Source organism: Mauremys reevesii, linkage group 8, assembly GCF_016161935.1.
Source record: "Mauremys reevesii isolate NIE-2019 linkage group 8, ASM1616193v1, whole genome shotgun sequence".
Lineage (NCBI taxonomy): Eukaryota > Metazoa > Chordata > Testudines > Geoemydidae > Mauremys > Mauremys reevesii.
Window position 1 is genome coordinate 23,381,649 of NC_052630.1, and position 20,236 is coordinate 23,401,884.

The 20,236-nt window shown below is 38.3% G+C and overlaps 1 protein-coding gene across 7 annotated transcripts in view; it reads right to left on the bottom strand.

The window, feature by feature from the left end:
- Positions 1–1,681: 1,681 nt before the first annotated feature.
- Positions 1,682–20,236, bottom strand: part of GABRB2 (gamma-aminobutyric acid type A receptor subunit beta2) — a 292,697-nt gene continuing 274,142 nt past the window's right edge. For 4 of the 7 annotated variants that reach the window (XM_039485783.1, XM_039485779.1, XM_039485780.1 and 1 more), the window contains one exon: positions 1,682–5,748. In XM_039485783.1, the coding sequence (XP_039341717.1) occupies positions 5,401–5,748 (348 nt within the window). In that variant the 3' untranslated portion in view covers positions 1,682–5,400. Of the gene's footprint in view, positions 5,749–12,201; positions 12,253–18,768; positions 18,840–20,236 lie in introns of all 7 variants that reach the window. The other 3 variants (XM_039485782.1, XM_039485785.1, XM_039485784.1) reach the window with 2 other exon arrangements.

Here is a 20,236-nt window from a genome sequence, read left to right on the forward strand (position 1 = left end):
AGAATTACTTATGTTTCAAATGTCCATATGATCTTTAACTCAATCCATACGATGGACCATAAACAATAAAGCCTGGTGAATATTTGTCAAATGGCAGTAACAGTGCAAACATACAAAATGTTTATCAAATTGGAATAGATGACCTCATGGCTGAGAGAAATATTTAAAAAAATAGTATGACAGTATAGCTAAGATTTCCAACATTTCATATTCACTGTCAAAGCATTTACTAAAAAAAAAAATCATTTGATACATATAAATGTGTGTCTTGCATATACTTGCAGAGATGATCTATTTCAATTTAGAATTAATTAATGGATATTTAAAGTGTTGTTATTTTTCAAAGTAGACTAGGGCAGAGGTTTTGATTAACAATCCATTTGCTCCTTAAAAATTTTGACAAAGTTCCTAGTGCATTTTGTTAAACTTTACCTTTGGTGTTAAGCAGTGACTTACTAGTTTTCCCTTTTAAAACAATTTCTGGAGTGAAGGTTCTTTGGCTTTGGGGGACAATGCTAGCTAATGACGGTCAAACATGTTTTGATTTTAAAGTCTACTAATATATATCATAAGAGAGACAGATTTCAGGAACAGATGCAGTAGACGAGCTTTCAGTAGTGAAATCATTATGGACTGGATTCTCCTTTCCACTACTATCCCTTTACTGAACTGGCCAGAGTGGTGTAAAAGGGACTCACTGTAAATGAGAATCAGGTTCTACCATCTTAATGTTGATCTGAGTACTGAGTGCTGAACTACAATCTTCTCTTAATTTAATTTTTTAACCATACAAAAATAACCTGTTATGCAAGCAGTAACATTGTTGCAATGACTATTTTACACTACAGTACTTTCCTTGAATTTTTGTATTAAAACTTGTATCTCAAATCCAAATCTGTTTATGCAAAAGGGTGTTTAAATTACTCTGCTAGCGCACTGCAATTATTGTACTTAGTAAAAAAAAAAGTCACTAAACAATTACTGTATCTATTGACTGCTCATTTACAGCTTATTTAGTTATTTACATAATTTTAGGACACATTAACCTAAACCATAAATAGAATCAGCTTTTTGCCTTACCATAAAGTACAAATTAGAAGTTAAAAATGTTTAAGAAATCTGATAATATTTACACAAGTTCAGCTTAAATCATGGTTGCTCACATTATATGTTCTATATACACATAGCAAAATGTTATGATCACTACTATTATAATATTGTACCCTGGCCACCCCCCACCCTAGGTTATTTTTTCTATAAATATTTAATATTTTTGCTTTTTTTTTTCTTGGTATCAATAGGACTTTTTTGTTATTGAAAAGTTACTAGTGGACAGTGTTGTTAAAAAAAGAGAAGAAATAGGCAAGCAATGTGAGGACTAGACTAATTTCAGATGCGAGGAGGTACAGTATATCATAAATGTCAAACTGTGCAATGCTTCATAAGAATTATATGCATTGATCTGCTGATGTAGAAATGCCCAGTTACCCTGTATAGTAAGATTTTTTTAATACATTAATTTGTTTTCTCAAAAAATTATTCATACTCTGGGTGATGATAGAAACAAAACTGTTATTAGCTTATTCCTTTAACACACCAACATATGAATGTGTATTTATATAATGTGTATATAAACACATATGCATATATATATATATATATAAATATATTTGTCTATATACACATACACTTGGATAATGTTTAACATTTGTTTACTTCTCTTATGTTAAGTACTGTGTTAATTATGGAATTGGAACACGGTTTAATATTTATAGTAAAAGTTATTTGACCTTTAATTTTAATGCACACGTTGCCTAAAATGAACAGGATTTTTTCCCTAGGTATAAGACCATCCCTCACTTTCTTTATGCATTGTGCTTTTGTACCTGACGCATTTTATGTCCTTTGTATTAGAGTGTAAAAACTCTCTGAAGTATTCTGTAACATATTATTTAAGACTCTGGTTCTCCATCCCACCCCCGGGAATGATAAAGGAAATATTCAGAATGACATTGCTTGAGTCTTTCTTCCCAGTCATTAAACCGCAATAGGATAGAAACGTAACATTCCTTATGCAAACACAGAAATATGTTGCATGAGTTTTCAGTTCTGAAAATGCATATCATACTTACTAGCAGTCATATACAGTTTATATTTACATATTGATCTCAAATATATCATTAATTAAAACTGTGCCATATTATAGTCATAATTTTCCCATGAATTTCACAAAGATGAAAAACACCTTAATTGCTGGCTGTTCTGTATAATGAAATAACATGTCTATTTCTAATTATATTACAAACATTATCTAAATTATAACTAATACTTTAGTTAGTGGATCTAACAACAGTGAACAGGAGTGGAAAGGTTTGGAGTATTTTTTTTAGGTAAATTCTAAGATAAAAGCTAGTCTGGTTGGTCTAATTTACTCAGAGGGTAGTACACATGATAAAAAGCACAGCTGTTGTACGCTGGCATAATTTATCACTTTTGTCACAAATGTCCCAAGAAGAGGAGGTAATGACTCGCACTCCCTTGGTTCTGGTTCTTCCATACCAGGGTCTTGTCAGTTCTCCTCCCCTACACTACCCCCACCTCCCACCCTATTCACATCACAGTGTTTAGCTTTAGTACAAAATTATACCAATCCATATTTGGAAGGGTCTTCCAAAAGTTTTTGTACATGACATTAGTAGCCAAAAGGAAATTAAAGTGCTCCTTCCTCCTATTGATACATTCTTCCCAGTGACACCTGAGCAGAAACCAGACATTTTCTCTTACCCGACAAATAGCAACATTAGAGAGTATTATGGCTTGTACTATAACTTCAGATAAATTAATATGCAGTACTAGGATCTGATCTCCCTGGGTTTGACTACAGCCGACCTGCTAAACCAATGCAGGAGAGTAAACATACTCTCTATTAGGTTTTATATTTGAGGCATCTCTACCATGTGTGTGCACTGTGTTCCCTGTATTTAAAGTATGCTTCTGAGAAACACAAGTGTTAAAGGCTCTTAGTGCATTGAATGAAAACTGTGTGTATAAGACAGCATTAGCTTATCACAAAGGGTGCCATATATAAAAAATCGACTTCTAAGACTGTTACCAATTTGTGGTGTGGATCCTTTCCCGAGAAGTTAGGATGAGTTTACATGCATGATTCAAAGAAGTTCAAACTTCATATGCATCTAAAAAAGCACATTGTTCTGGTTTGTGAAATGCACTGCGAACTCGTGTGAATGTCATGGAAAGGCTAATCACATGGTCAAAGGCTTGAATCTACATGCAGTTCAGGGTTTGACCATAGAGGCAGTACTGAGTACCCACCATTCCCCTAAAAAAGAGAGTTGTGGGTACTCAGTGCATCTAATTTTCAGGTTCTTTCCCAATAACATTCAAAGCTATTTTTTCTCTCTTTCTGAAACAGAAGCCCATGGTAGTGTGGAAGCGAAGTAAAAAATAATGGAGTAAACTTGGCCTATTAATTCTCAAAGATGTTTTCCTCTAATCTTTTGTCTCCCCTAAGCCCCCTCCACAGAAATTTCCACGAGCTACTACTTTTTTAAAGGAAAGAGAAAAAAAATCTGCTTTTTATGAAAAACGTTAAGGAATCATTCTTAAAAGGACGGCAATTGAATCCTTAAATAGGGAAAACACAGCTGTAAATTTGCCTCTACTATATCAGAAATATTATTATTCAGAGCATGCTGGAATTTGTGGTTCTTTTAAGAAATCTGTATATAGCTGAGAGGTAGCATAGTTACAATAGGATGTGGCTGCTGCTATCATAACTATTTTTCGTCGAACAGTAGAGCGAATAATTCTGTAGAAGTCATTAGAAATTGGTGATTTTTTCTTATCACAGTTGTCAATTTTTATTTTTCGTTACATGAGCACATTTTCTACCTTGCCTCGTCCTTTAGGAATAGTTCTCCTATAAAAAAAATAAAATTACATGGAAGGAAAAACAAGAGGATACTATTTTTTTTTAAAGAAAAAACTCCCATATTTTCTAATGCAAAATTGAATTATGCGTTTTTAAAGGAAGCCATTAGACCTTCTAAAGCAGGAAATACTGAAAAGCTTAGTTAATCTCTTAAAGGCATGCCTACCAAATCATTCCCTTTATAATATCTTATTAAATTAAAAAAAACCAATGCATGGCACTGTCTAGTCCAGCTGGAGAAAATATCCTATCTGTAAATTTTCTATTGAAGTTATAAAACTGGAAACTTTCTGAAATCTGAATTCTTCAAACAGCTAAGATATTAATTCCTGTAACAGTCTGCTCTCTCAACAACTCTCTTTAAATTGGATGTTAGATGCTAAATATAAAAGCATTCTCAGGTGTAAGGCACAGAAGCCTACAAACCTGAAAGAAAACGCTCAATTCCATATGAACCTTTAGGACTAATACAGGGACTATGACTGACAACATTCATTTGTACAATATAATTCTAGCCTTCCTTTTCTCTGGGGCTGCATTCTTGAATGGTTGCCACTTGTCTCCCTTTTTCTATCCTAAAAGAGCAGGGCACCAATGGTTTCCATTAGTCATCTGTAAAGTTATTATTTGGCCAATCAACATTTGGCACTTTGGACAAATGACTCCATCTCCCAGCAACTGAGCATATCAACATGTCCACCATTTAGGCCATGATAGGTTGTGGTCCATCTCTAAATCTGATTTCCACATTCCCCCACATATCAAAAGTACAATGAATTGTGACTATGACCTTATGCCAACTCTTTAAAATCCAAAACTAGTGTTACTTGCTTAAGTTTCTGTGCAAACTCCTGACCCACTTATAATATCAGTCAAAGGTTTAGTCTTTCAATTAAAAAATAGCAATTACCTGACTACTGCTCAGAAATCTTTAACCATCATCATCATGAAGGTGAGATGATAGGCACTACTTGTTTTCAAGTTTACACATTTAGAAGGTAATGTATATGTTTCGTAAGCATGATAGCATCTTAGTACACTCTCTAATCAAGTATAGATGCATATGTACTCTATGTGCAATTTCACAAAGAAATGACACATTCTGCTGTTAAAACTCAAACCTGTCTCCCAAATTTCCCTTTTTTATAGTTTAAGGTTTAAACTCAGATATGAGTGTTGAAAAAAAATGATTGAATGTAATTTTGCCTTCACTCTTCATATACACCCACATTTTTAAAAGGGGGAACAGGTTTCTACTGTAACTAAGAATGTGTTTATGACTTAGCAGAAGCAACCGAAACATTATAAAACAGACCGTAGAGTGGGCCAGCAACTAAGGTGTTTTAAAGTAACTTTTGTCCTGAATAGAATTTTTCTAAGTCCCACTTTTGGCTGTACAACCAAATTGAAGAGAAATCCAGTTCTTGCTTTCTGTGTGGCTTTGTTTTTTAGTTCACATAGTAAAGCCAATAGACAATATTGAAGAAGGAAAAAACAACAGGGAAGAATATGCGTGACCATCGATCTATGGCATTTACATCAGTCAAGTCAGGGATGTTAATTTTCAGTTGAGAGGCACGTCTCCGTAGCCTACTTTTCTTTTGTGCCACATGTCGCTCCAGGGCATTGCGACCAAAGCTGTGTCTGGGCAAGCCAGCTTTCCGGTACTGGATGCTTGAAGTATCATAGGCCAGCATAGTGCTTCTAGGGTCCCCAAGCCCCATAACAGCCTCGGAGGCAGCCATCTCATTTTTAATTTCAAGTGTGCTCAACAAAATGTTTTCATGTGGATCCATCTGTAAGATATAAGAAGGCAGCTTTAGCATGGGGGAAAGAAAAGCCCAATCAGTTGTAAACTGAGACTACATTGACAAAGGTTGGACCTAACAATACCAATCCACTGGATGCCTATCTATCTAAAAAACTTCTACTCCTGTCCTTTAAATACAACCATTACAGTTTTTACTGTCATTCTTTTGTAAATGGTAAGAGTAATAAGGCCTGTCCTGTATGTCTGAACAGATTATATATGCTGGATCCCAGATTTTGAGAGCAGAGGCAATACACAGTTATGACCCAGAGTCAGTGGCCATATCCTAATTTCACATGCCTAGCACTAACCTCCTTGCATCTTGAAAAAGTATGGTACTGTCCTTGTGCACACATATCTGGGTTTAATATAGTGCTAGGAGTTTTTTTGTCTTGTTTTTTTTACTTCCACGAAATGCAGCCTCTGTTTTAGCAAAACCTCCAAATGCGCACAACATAGGTGACTTCAGTACTGCTATACATGAATGCTGGAGCATGCCTATGAGGATAAAGCAAACATGATTTCCTCCCCCAATATATTCAGCAGTTTTGTAAGAAGATCATATAAGAAATCTTGAAATTCTAACACAACCACTGGCTACTGGGAGAGAGAATACTGACATACTCTATGTTATACCTATAGGCAGTCTCCACTCTCCAATGCTCATGATCTTCATAAGCACAGTGTGTGTTGAGTCATCTCATCAGACCAGAGCACTGAATTTTAGAGGCAAGAAAAAATGCATTTATTTCGGAGTGTAATCACATTAAATGTAATTGCACATTTGTTTCAAATGTGGTTACTAACTTTTTTTAAAAAAATTAATAACTCAAACAAGGCAATTCAATGAAAAAAGTATTCAGTAAAAAAAGCATTAATGCAGTGTTATGATTAAAAGCCTGAGTACTCAAAACTCAGGGCTTTCAAAGATATGGGACTTAATTCTACTCTAGTGTAAATCAGGAGTGCAACAGTGGACCTTAAAACTTTTCCATTTTTTAAAAATAAATACATAAGCTTACCTAAATACCTGTACTTTTCCCTGCAATTCCCCATGTAGTTATCGCAAGAAATATTTTGAACTATGGAAATACTAAGGTTAACTAACGGAAAATATTAGGTTTCAGAGTAGCAGCCGTGTTAGTCTGTATCCGCAAAAAAAACAGGAGTACTTGTGGCACCTTAAAGACTAACAAATATTAGATCATTAATTAGGATAAATGATGAGTTACAAGCCCCTTCGAAAGTTTCATTTTCCATATTGTCTAATCCAGCTATGAGGGGTGAAAATCTGACCCTACTGAAATCAATGGGAGATTTGTCATTCATCCCAATAGGACCAGGATTTCACCCAAGAGGTTTAACAAAGGTCAGGCCTTAGGTTACTTTGGCTTAAAAAGGAAGACATTGATAAGAATCTACCATAGGAATGACTTTGGTTTAACCAAATTTGGCCACAGCTGAAGTTCTTTGAGACTGAACTGAATCTGAACAAAACCAGGAGTACTTGTGGCACCTTAGAGACTAACAAATTTATTTCAGCATGAGCTGGATGCATAGAATGGAACACACAGACAGGAGATATTTATACATACAGAGAACATGAAAAGGTGGAAGTATGCATACCAGCAGGCAGAGTCTAATCAATTGAGATGAGCTATCGTTAGTAGGAGGAAAAAAAACTTTTTGAAGTGATAATTAAGATGGCCCATAGAAGGTGTGAGGAGAACTTAACATAGGGAAATAGATTCAATTGGTGTAATGACCCAACCATTCCCAGTCTTTGTTTAAACCACAGTTAATTGTATCTAGTTTGCATATTAATTCAAGTTCAGCAGTCTCTCTTTGGAGTCTGTTTTTGAAGTTTTTTTGTTGCAAAATTGCCACCTTCAAGTCTGTCACTGAGTGGTTAGAAAGGTTGAAGTGTTCTCCCACTGGTTTTTGAATGTTATGATTCCTGATGTCAGATTTGTGTCCATTTATTCTTTTGAGACTGTCCGGTTTGGCCAATGTACATGGCAGAGGGGCATTGCTGGCACATGATGGCATATATCACGTTGGTAGATGTGCAGGTGTACGAGCCCCTGATGGTGTGTCTGATGTGATTAGGTCCTGTGATGGTGTCACTTGAATGGATATGTGGACAGAGCTGGCATCGGGCTTGGATAGGTTCCTGGGTTAGTGTTTATGTTGTATGGTGCGGTTGCTGGTGAGTATTTGCTTCAGGTTGGGAGGCTGTCTATAAGCGAGGACTGGCCTGTCTCCCAAGATCTGTGAGAGTGAGGGATCATCTTTAAGGATAGGTTGTAAATCTTTGATGATGCGCTGAGAGGTTTTAGTTGGGGGCTGTAGGTGATGGCTAGTGGTGTTCTGTTATTTTCTTTTTTAGGCCTGTCCTGTAGTAGGTGGCTTCTGGGTACTCTTCTGGCTCTGTCAATCTGTTTTTTCACTTCAGCAGGTGGGTATTGTAGGTTTAAGAATGCTTGATAGAGATCTTGTAGGTGTTTATCTCTGTCCGAGGGATTGGAGCAAATACGGTTGTATCTTAGAGCTTGGCTGTAGACAATGGATCGTGTGGTGTGTCCGGGATGGAAGCTGGAGGCATGTAAGTAAGTATAGCGGTCAGTGGGTTTCCGGTATAGGGTGGTATTTATGTGACCATCGTTTATTAGCACAGTAGTGTCTAGGAAATGGACCGCTTGTGTGGATTGGTCTAGGCTGAGGTTGATGGTGGGATGGAAATTGTTAAAATCTCGGTGGAATTCCTCGAGGGCTTCTTTTCCATGAGTCCAGATGATGAAGATGTCATCAATGTAGCGCAAGTAGAGTAGGGGTGTTAGGGAACGAGAGTTAAGGAAGCGTTGTTCTAAGTCAGCCATAAAGATGTTGGCATACTGATGAGTACCCGCATGGCTCCTAGCAGTGCCACTGACTTGAAGATATATATTGTCCCCAAATGTGAAATAGTTGTGGGTGAGGACAAAGTCACAAAGTTCAGCCACCAGGTTAGCCGTGATATTATCGGGGATACTGTTCCTGATGGCTTGTAGTCCATCTTCGTGTGGAATGTTAGTGTAGAGGGCTTCCACATCCATAGTGGCCAGAATGGTGTTTTCTGGAAGATCACTGATGGATTGTAGTTTCCTCAGGAAGTCAGTGGTGTCTCGAAGATAGCTGGGAGTGCTGGTGGCATAGGGCCTGAGGAGAGAGTCCACATAGCCAGACAGTCCTGCTGTTAAAGTACCAATGCTTGAGATGATGGGGCGTCCAGGATTTCCAGGTTTATGGATCTTGGGTAGCAAATAGAATACACCTGGTCGGGGTTCCAGGCATGTGTCTGTATAGATCTGTTCCTGTGCTTTCTCAGGAGTTTTTGAGCAGATGGTGTAGTTTCTTTTGGTAATCATCAGTGGGATCAGAGGGTAATGGCTTGTAGAATGTGGAGTTAGAGAGTTGCCTGGCAGCCTCTTGTTCATATTCGACCTATTCATGATGACGACAGCACCTCCTTTGTCAGCCTGTTTGATTATGATGTTAGAGTTGTTCTTGAGGCTGTTGATGGCATTGTGTTCAGCACGGCTTAGGTTATGGGGCAAGTGATGTTGCTTTTCCACAATTTCAGGGAAGCAATCTATGTAGAAGTCTAGTCTGTTGTTTCGACCCTCTGGAGGAGTCCATGCAGAATCCTTTTATTATAGCGGTGGTAGGAAGGATTCTGTGGGTTAGTATGTAGTTCAGAGGTGTGTTGGAAGTATTCTTTGAGTCGGAAGTAGGATTCTAGGTCACTGTATCATATTCGTGGATCTGGAAGGACAAAAGGAGAGTCCCGAGATAGGATAGATTCTTCTGCTGGGCTAAGAGAATAGCTGGAAAGATTAACAATATTGTTGGGTGGGTTAAGGGAGCTATTGTTGTGGCTCCTTGTGCCATGTAGCAGTTTAGACAGTTTAGTGTCCTTTTTCTTTTGTAGAGAAGCAAAGTTTTTGTTGTAAATGGCTTGTCTAGTTTTTGTAAAGTTTGTCCATGAGGAAGTTTGTGTAGAAGGTTGGTTTTTCATCAGAATATCTAGTTTAGAGAGTTCAGTCTTAATCTTCCCCTGTTTGCTGTATAGGATGTTGATCAGGTGGTTTCGCAGTTTCTTTGAGAGTGTGTGGCACAATCTGTCAGCATAGTCTGTGTGGTATGTAGATTGTAATGGATTTTTTACCTTTAGTCCTTTTGGTATGATGTCCATCATACCAATAACAGAACACCACTAGCCATCACCTACAGCCCCCAACTAAAACCTCTCCAGCGCATCATCAAAGATTTACAACCTATCCTTAAAGATGATCCCTCACTCTCACAGATCTTGGGAGACAGGCCAGTCCTCGCTTATAGACAGCCTCCCAACCTGAAGCAAATACTCACCAGCAACCGCACACCATACAACATAAACACTAACCCAGGAACCTATCCTTGCAATAAAGCCCGATGCCAGCTCTGTCCACATATCCATTCAAGTGACACCATCACAGGACCTAATCACATCAGACACACCATCAGGGGCTCGTACACCTGCACATCTACCAACGTGATATATGCCATCATGTGCCAGCAATGCCCCTCTGCCATGTACATTGGCCAAACCGGACAGTCTCAAAAGAATAAATGGACACTAATCTGACATCAGGAATCATAACATTCAAAAACCAGTGGGAGAACACTTCAACCTTTCTAACCACTCAGTGACAGACTTGAAGGTGGCAATTTTGCAACAAAAAAACTTCAAAAACAGACTCCAAAGAGAGACTGCTGAACTTGAATTAATATGCAAACTAGATACAATTAACTGTGGTTTAAACAAAGACTGGGAATGGTTGGGTCATTACACCAATTGAATCTATTTCCCTATGTTAAGTTCTCCTCACACCTTCTATGGGCCATCTTAATTATCACTTCAAAAAGTTTTTTTTCCTCCTGCTAACGATAGCTCATCTCAATTGATTAGACTCTGCCTGCTGGTATGCATACTTCCACCTTTTCATGTTCTCTGTATGTATAAATATCTCCTGTCTGTGTGTTCCATTCTATGCATCCGAAGAAGTGAGCTTTAGCTCACGAAAGCTCATGCTGAAATAAATTTGTTAGTCTCTAAGGTGCCACAAGTACTCCTGGTTTTTTTTTTTTTTTTTTTTTTTGCGGATACAGACTAACACGGCTGCTACTCTGAATCTGAACAGTTTATCTACTCTCTGGCTAGCACTGATATCAGCCCACAAGGTGTTCTTTAAAGAACATTATAGAATATACTTTGAAAATACAAACACAGGAAAAGTTTTATTATAGTCAAATAGACTTGCTACTAGACATGCTACAATAAACAGCTAAGAACTTTTCTCCACGTAACTATCTATTTCTTTTGCACTGCGTCTCGTATGGCTGCTGTTGATATGTCATTAAGATCACTAAAATGTTAGCGTGCACCTAGAAAATATGACAGCAGATAGTGGATTAGTATCACTAAACAGAAAGGAAGTAGTTGCAAGAATATATTTTGTTTTAGATCCTTTATTTATTTAAAATTCTAAACTAGTCTCTGGGGATAGGTGTCTTCTTCTGCACATATCACGTTTGTCTAACAACATGAAAATTGGAGAGGAGGTTTTGCAAAACCTCAACAACTTTTCTGAAGAAAAACAGAAGTAACCCCGAATACAGTAGATTAGTGTTGGGCGAACCTCCAAATGGTTGAATGCTCAGATAAGCGCACAAAAGTTCACATGCGTCTCCAGAACTAATCTGACCTTCTCACACCTGGAACATTTGTTTGAACATCTCACAAGAATAGTATTTTTCATGGTATTTCAGATCTTTCACTTCCAATCCAGGAAGCACAGAGGGATGTGAAAATGAAAAACAATGAAAAAAGTTAACCTAACTTTTGAACCTCAAAAAAGGTTCACTATGAGATTAGAGTGAGGAGTGTCATTTGAACTTACCAGGTTCGCCCAGCCCTAAATAAAATGTACAGGTATTTTTATTACTAAATTGGTATTTGAGATAGAATGATAATGAATCATGTTTACTGTACACAGCAGGATCCCAAAGTGCTTTACAAACTTTAGAAAGAAGAATCACTTCACAAGCCAGTGAAATGCAATCACCTGTCAGGTGAAATGTGGTGACTGTCTATCAGTGCAGAACAACACACTTTATTTTAATACAGGAAATGAAGAATGCTGTAGCCAATTGAAACTATGGGGTGGGTGGGTGGGTGGTGGTGGGAAGGTCAAATAAGCAGAACATAATTACACAAATTGAAATTTGGCCAGGAGGCTTGGGGTTGTGGTGCCTACTCTTACAAAAAGTGCCATGGGATCTTTAATGACCATAAATGGTCAGGACCTCAATTTTAAGTCTCTAAGGATAAAAACATTTAAAAAACAATGAAAGATACCTTTGTTGAATACATTTCTGGACAATGATATGTGCCAATTATTCTTCTGTCCTGTAAGTTAATAAAATCAAGACCAGTTTCCTTAGAGATAAGGTAGCTGTTATCTTTCAGTAAAAATTAATGCACTATAGGGTATTAATAGGATATGCATTTTTAATTAAAGGTACAGGGCCCTCTAAGCCAACAACTAGCATAATATATTCTGGCTTTAGAGGTGCTATTACTGCCTTGGCCCTGCCACTGTAGGTAACAAATTAGCGATGTACATGTATTTTTTCTGAGTGGTCATTCTGACCCAGGAAGATATGATGATATGAAAAGAATCATAGAAATTATTTTTGGGGGAAGTGGGCATACAAGTGGTTTCAAAGGTAGTAGGAGAAGGTTAAAAAAATCTTTTGGTGCTGAATGGTTGTTCAACCATACAGCAGGACTCCTTATGGTGAACACCAGAGTTCAAACATAATGGAGAAATTCCCAGGGGAGGAGGGAGGGAAGGAAGAAGGGAGGATGGGAAGATGATGAAAAAAGTAGCAATAAGAACTGTGGAAATAAAAAGTGAATTCAGAAGTGGAATAGTAGTGCCTAGAGCACAGCACACATGCAAGAGTTTTCATCACCAGTCTAATAAGGAAGATGGCAAAATAAATGGTCTAAATGGCATTCATAGGTCCAGGTTGATGTGAGAAAAAATGACCCTGGAGCCCTATAAGAGGGTTGCTGATCTTTTCTGATGGCCTCCCAAACAAAAGAAATACACAGAGAAGAGTTTAAATGTTACCATTGTATGTTCTCTCTGCTATACAGAAACTCCAAAATGATGGCTAACTAAAGGAATTCCTGTTACACTTATTAATTATCCAATGTACAGTATCTTAAATAGTACAACTTCTACATTCATGCTCATGTGTATATACATTTAGGAGGATTCACTTCCACAAACAATCACTCTTCTCTCTCTAGATGCTGGTAGGGAATCAGTATCTGGATTTTGGAGTATTATCCTCTGGCTGTGTTCAACATTTATTCAGAAGGTATATTTGTAATGGATAACTTAGCTATTCAAAACACATAATATCATTGACATCTTTACTTTCTGGTATTCAAACAAAATTCTTGTTTAATCTATATAGTATAGATACTTGCAGATACTGATTGCTCATTTTAAACACAGAGTGGTACAGAAGAAATGTATAAGAAAGATATGATGGCTGGTATTTCTGTGAAATCTGAGTGAAACAAGAACACAAGTGAAAAATGCATAGAAATAATGCACAATTTCATTAGGTAAGGTTAACCCCTGCCAAATTTGCTAAAGCCAAATTGGTCCACTCTGCCAGGACAGGAAAAGCAAAATTATCTAATTTGTTCAGAGGTTTAAACTGTACTATTGGGCCTCATCATTTACATATACTGTGAGCAAACAACTTAGAATCAACTCTCTAGACTGGAATTGAAGGAAATATGCCTTGGAAAGGCTCACATACTTGAAATGCCAAAGGACATAAAATAATCCCTCTAGAAAGAAAACTACTTGAATCTTATCTACAGGAATTGCACTGGCTATAAGGAATAAGGTGTGTAAGAAGGAACAGAGATATTATGGAGGAAGTCTCTGTATTAGACTCTCTAATTTCACTCTAGAACAGGGGACGGCAACCTTTCAGAAGTGGTGTGCCGTGTCTTCATTTATTCACTCTAATTTAAGGTTTCGCGTGCCTGTAATACATTTTAACATTTTTAGAAGGTCTCTTTCTACAAGTCTATAGTATATAATTAAACTATTATTGTATTTAAAGTAAATACAGTTTTTAAACTGTTTAAGAAACATCATTTAAAATTAAATTAAAATGCAGAGCCTCCCGGACTGGTGGCCAGGACCTGGGCAGTATGAGCAGGGGCGGCTCTAGAGCCCAGCGGGGCAAGCACCCGCCTGGGGCGGCCCTTTCCCAGGGGGCGGCAGGCTGGGCCGGTGGACCTGCCGCAGTCATGCCTGCGGGAGGTCCACCGGAGCCTCGGGACAACCGGACCTGCCGCAGGCATGACTGCGGACGGTTCGCTGGTCCCGAGGCTCGGCTGAACCTCCCGCAGGCATGACTGCGGCAGCTCAACCGGAGCCGCCGGACCCGCGAACGGTCCGCAGCTGCGGGAGGTCCAGCTGAGCCGCGCGATCAGCGGACCCTCCGCAGTCATGCCCGCGGCAGGTCCGCTGCTCCCGCGGCTCGGGGGCGCCTCCCGGGCATGATTGCTTGGGGCGGCCGAATTTGTAGAGCCGCCCCTGAGTATGAGTGTCACTGAAAATCAGCTTGCGTGCTGCCTTTGGTTGCGTGCCATAGGTTGCCTACCGCTGCTCTAGAAAATATTCAAAAAATGTAATGGTTTACAAATGGCAGCTCAATTATATGTACCTGTTCTGGAGTGGTAAATGTGCTACTAAAACTAAACATGTATGCACTTCAAAATGCATGGTCAATATTTCAAAATCTCCAAAAATGGAACTGTGCCACTAAACCTGTGCATGTGCTTTTGTGCCTCCACAGAGAAAGCGGGCTTTACTTTCAGAGCTGTAGGAATTGTTCAGAAAGAAACCTGACACTAAGCAAAGCTCACATGGGTTCAGATTTTGAAAGGTGAGTGAGGTTCACAGACTCTGTAGTTAACTCTGAGGTGAGTTGTGAGCAAACATGGGCTGAGTTATGATTTCAGGTGATTTTGTTTGATTTCAGGCCAAGGTCGAAATTCAACAACACTCTGCAGAGTCAGTAGTGATTTCCTTCAGGTTCTTGAGTTTATCTAAACCCTAAAACTCAAAGTAAATCAAGGGAGTTTAACTCACACAGCTAGGAAAACAGATAGGAAACTTAGAAAACAAACTGAAAAAAAAAAACCAATGTGAACCAAGACTGGTGAGCTTTACACATCTCCAATTACTTGCAACAAAATTCCCAGGGCCTAATTTCATCCTCAGATGTGTGTTGCTTTTATGGATTTCAGTGGGAGCTGTGAATGTGTACATCTGAGAGCATAATCTGTCATAAATGCTTCAGTATCCTGAACTTACAAAATGGCCATGCACCAGAAACAAAAAAAATGTATATGGTTTTTAATATCCACTGCACATTCACAGCATTCCAGGACGTGAGGACTTTTATTCTGCAACAGTTATGCAGCATAGAAGAGGAAAAGGGGGAGTCTTTGGGCATCACAGTGGGGGTTAAAAAAAAAACTTCAGAAAACTCCACAATTTCCACACAACATCCACACTCCAGACCTGACTCTATGTTCCCTCAGAGTTTGAGCCAAAGCCCACTGAGGTCAATGGAAAGACTCATTAATTTCAAAGGGTTTTGAATCAAAAGCTGAATTTGCTCCATGGCTTACAATGTGGAGGACACTGTTGGGAAAGGCCAGAAATGTGATTCTCGGTCTTCTTATATCCAGTCTTGGGCCCTAGACTAGTTTACAGCAGCCATTTTGTAATACCAGTTATCCTTACCTATTTCCAGGAGCAAATGGACACAGGCACCTGAACCAGCCAGTGGAGAGAAGGATGAGGAGCAGTCTGTACAGATACAATTTCTCCCTCCCTAATTTTAGACAGGGAAAGTTTAGCCCTACCTTATCCCCTAGTAAAATGGGAGGGACTAGGCATATAAACTAAACCTTTAAATTGTGTGTTCAATTTCCATTTCCTTATAGCAACTTTAGTTGACTGTAACCTGCAACTAAGTCCCTGAATCAGGGAACCATCCCAATTCAGGATAGCACTGAAACAGATGCTTAATTTTAATGGGTCTTAAGCACATTCTTAAAGTTAAACATACACTTAAGTGCTTTCCTGAATCGGGGCTTAAAATATTATATTAATATTAAGCTCCTGACCCCCAATTCTACCATAGTAACGTATGTAATAGTTGTTAGCTATTATGAATCCTCAGGGGAAGGAAGAAGGATTCATAGGAGAAGGAAGGAATTTTACAAGACAAAGCAGGTAAGACAACACAGGAATGAACTGATATATAAGAAAACAATAATGAATGTATTTCAGCTATCCCAAAGGAATAAGCTTACACACACATAACAAACAGACCTTTTTTATCTCTGTAATGATATTTGGCAAGTTAAATACCCGTTATTACCAGAAACACATTATTTAAGCTACACTGCAATTTAGAAACCTAAAAAAAGAGAAAAAGTATGCATTTGAAAAATGTAATTAGAACTTCATTGATTGTATTTAAGGCAACCACACCTCTTTAAGAAATCTGAGTGCAGAGAAAAAAGGACATCTGTAAAAATATGACATCATAAACCACTATAATTGAAGTGGAAAAAAACATTTCATTCTAATCTGTACTGGTTCTAGCTTAAAGCAAACAAAAAAACTCTGAACCAAATTTTCTCAAATGTGCATACAGCATAAACATTTTTTTTCCCTAATTGGAAACTAATCTGAAGGTTCTGAAGTTTAAAATTGGACCTGTCTGAACTATCTGATTTTTTTTAAATGGGAGACATTGTGTGTGCTGGGAGAGGGAGGAAACAAACCTCTACCTGAAGTAATATATAAGTAAGCTTTTTAGTAGAGCTGACTGAAAATTTGAAAATGTATATTTTCAGCCAAACTATCAAAATTTTGAGAAATTTAGGAAATAGTGAAAATAAGGGATTTTAAATCCTTTATTAGGCCATTCATCTGTTCACTGGATGCCTTCCCTGTGGAGTACCTGCACTGGACATCCACCCAACACTTGCAAATTAAGTTGCGACATATAGTTTACCACCTTTTCTTCTTATCAGAAAAGGTCCTTCCTGACACCCACTGTGGGGAAGGCGAAAAACCTCACTCCACCAAAGCCAATCTAGTGGTTAAGGAAAAATTCCTTCCCAGCCCCCCTAAAAAGGAGTGACTAGCACAATGCCTACAGCAAGTCCTAACCCAACCTGATATTAGCCACCTCTCAGGGAGGGAGAGGGGCTTCCGCCTTGCCTGCTGCATGGAAAAGGGGCTTCCAACGCCATGGGCTTGCACCTTTATGCAGTCTGACCTCAGATTCCTGGGGGATGAGTAAATGCCACAAATATGACCACTGCTCACCTTTTGCAGCAATTTCTGACCCTCTTTCCACCTCTGCCATAAAGCATTGCTGCCTTCCTTTGGCAAGCCCAGACAATGTTCCCCCCACTTCAGGTGCCGTGCAGTCATTCTCACTCTATTTGGGAGGTCATTATCACACATCTTATTCTAATCACATTTATATATGATATGTCTACCTTTTGGAAGGATCATACAAAAATGCTTTTGTTGCAAGGGAAATCTTTGCAGTTCATTTTTAAGTAGCAGATTAACTGAACACAACATTACCCTAGATAATAATTTAAGAGCAAAAAATTTATTTCTTTTAAAAAGAAATGAAGTATAATTGATAATGTAAGCATGGGGAGGAGGGGCTGAGCAACATTTCAGATGATGATTAGCTGTGTGAGTTATGACCTAACTAAGACAGAATCAAGCCGATGAACAGGAAGCGTGTGCAAAAATGTGCCATGTATGTTTTCAGTATCTTAAAGACATTTGTTTTTTTCTTGCATATCGAAATGTTTTTGTACATAAGGCAAAATTCTCCCAGACTTGCTCTCAGTAGGGTCTACAGGAGTGGGATCTTAATATTAATTAAGCTTATGAAGTACCTCAACATAAGGAGTATGCATCAAAAGCCACTACAGAAAGAGCACCAAATGGCTTATCTCCGAACATTTGTAACTGAAATTCTCTATTGCAGCTCTTTGACTGTTTCCTGAAAAGCCAGCTATGCTGGAAATACTTGATTGTTAACTGGTGGTAGCAATTTGAAAAGATAGACACAAAGATCTTACACCATCATTTGGAAATAGTTGTGTTTTTGATACACAAGCTAGACAGTCAACATCATGCTGACAAGTTTTGGCATATCTAGCCCATTCTCAAAACAAACTGCTGTAAAATGTAGACAAATTATTTTTCCTCCATGAAGTCAAGTCAAATATATGAAGCCTTACGTGGCAAGCACTCAGGCACATGGGGATGTTTAATCACAATTTGGAAGATAAGAAACTGGAGAAAAGATTGCATAGCATGTTCCATTAATCTTCATACGATATAATTGCTTGGATGCAGGTTTAACTTCAGAATTTTGGAGAGTGTCAGAATTATGATTCTTTGGCGCCCTAATCAAAGCTTAAGGGAGGCACAGGTGTCACTGGCCTTAAGAAGCAGTGGCAAAGACTGTGAATAAGAAATGTGGTGACATTTCTCTTGACACCAACAGGGCCAGAACTGCATTCATGATTATGATGGAGAATTATTTGCAAATTTATAGCCAAAGGAAAATGTTAATATTTTTGAAGGTTATCTTCACAACAAAGGGGCTAGAAATGTATTTGTACACACAAATGAAAGAAAATGAGTAAAGGAGTGATTTCAAGGACTGAAAAATTGTCTGTGACTGTGGGCTTCACTGATTGTTTGGCATCATTAAAATTAGCAGTGCTCTGTTGTAAAGTAATTAGAAATAATGTGTGGCTTACCTGTACCTTGATATTCTAGTTTTAGGGCATGTTTGGGGGAAATACGCGTGACAAGAACAGAATGAGGGTTTCTGTTGCAGAAGAAACAGAGGCATTTTAGGCTTTTTTCCAAGTAAAATTGTGCATGGATGTCAAAAATATACATATTATATATTTAGATTTATATGTACACTCATTCTACAGTTGGTAAAGAAAGGGAATACATTGTTTTGCCCCTTTTTGCCATTTTCACTTGGAAATTTGATTTTTTTAATGTTCAGATTAGCTATTACACACACATACACACACACACACATATACACACATATATATATCTGTAAATTCCAGAAAATTCAAATTATCAACAAAAAATAGAGTGGGAAAAAATGATTTTTGGTGGAAATTTTCTTCTGATTATTTACCAGCTCTTGTGTGTATGTGCATGTCTATATTGTAGATCTATAAATGACAATGTACTGAAAAAATTTGCTTGCACGCACACATGCGCACGCACACACATACAGAGCACGTGTAACATAGGACTCTATATCAACATCTTCACTCCATGTATTTTAAGAACATCTTGGGTTTAATCCCAGCAAATCAAAAAAAAATTTTATGTCTTGGAAAAAAGTGCAAAATGACTATCAGTTTACCCTCAATTATTATGTACAGGATATCAATATTTTCAAGTCGCAACTGGCCAAACACATGGGTTATTCAGGTCATCTCAAATGAGTGCTGATAAAATTGTTATGCCACACCACACTATATATTTGGTATATATCATGTATTTTACAAGTGTTTTTTTAATTATTTGGCTTTTGGAATTTTCTTTTGTAGCCCTCTGGCTGTAAAGCCATGTGCTTTAGTTACCATGAGTCCTAGTCTACCGGGCTCAGAGGGAGCCATGCTGCCATCTAAAAACGACCTAAAGTATTTTTTCTACGCTTAAAAGTTCTACACCTTTATTGTCTGATACCTCAGAACTTTATGGAGCAAGAAGCAAGGAAAATTCTCTCATTTCTATAGGTAACGTTTCCTGTTTCTAGCCCTGCAGATAACGGAGGAGTGAATGGTCAGAGGGTGAGTCAGAAACAATGTTACCCGGAAAAGTAGCTTTGTTGTAGTTTTCCCCAGTGGAGACTGAAGGCAGCAGTGGCTGTGAAGTCTCCGGCAGTTAGGGAGCTGAAGTCCATTTTGGGGTCAGAGCCAGTGTGGGAGTAGAGGGCCTTTGTGTGGACCCATCAGGTTTGTGAGTAGGCCCTGCCATATTTAATGACAGAGAGGAAGGTAAAGCACACTCCTTCTGCCTCCATTCTGACTGCATGTTGCAAGGTAATCGCCTTGAAGAAATCCTTATGGATATTTTAGTGAAAAAAGTCACATCCAGTGACTTTTCAAGGCAGACGGTGGGGACTGAGCAGAGACTGAGGATGATCTGGCCCTTTGTGCTTCAATATAACAGCTAACCGTAAACTGCATTAAT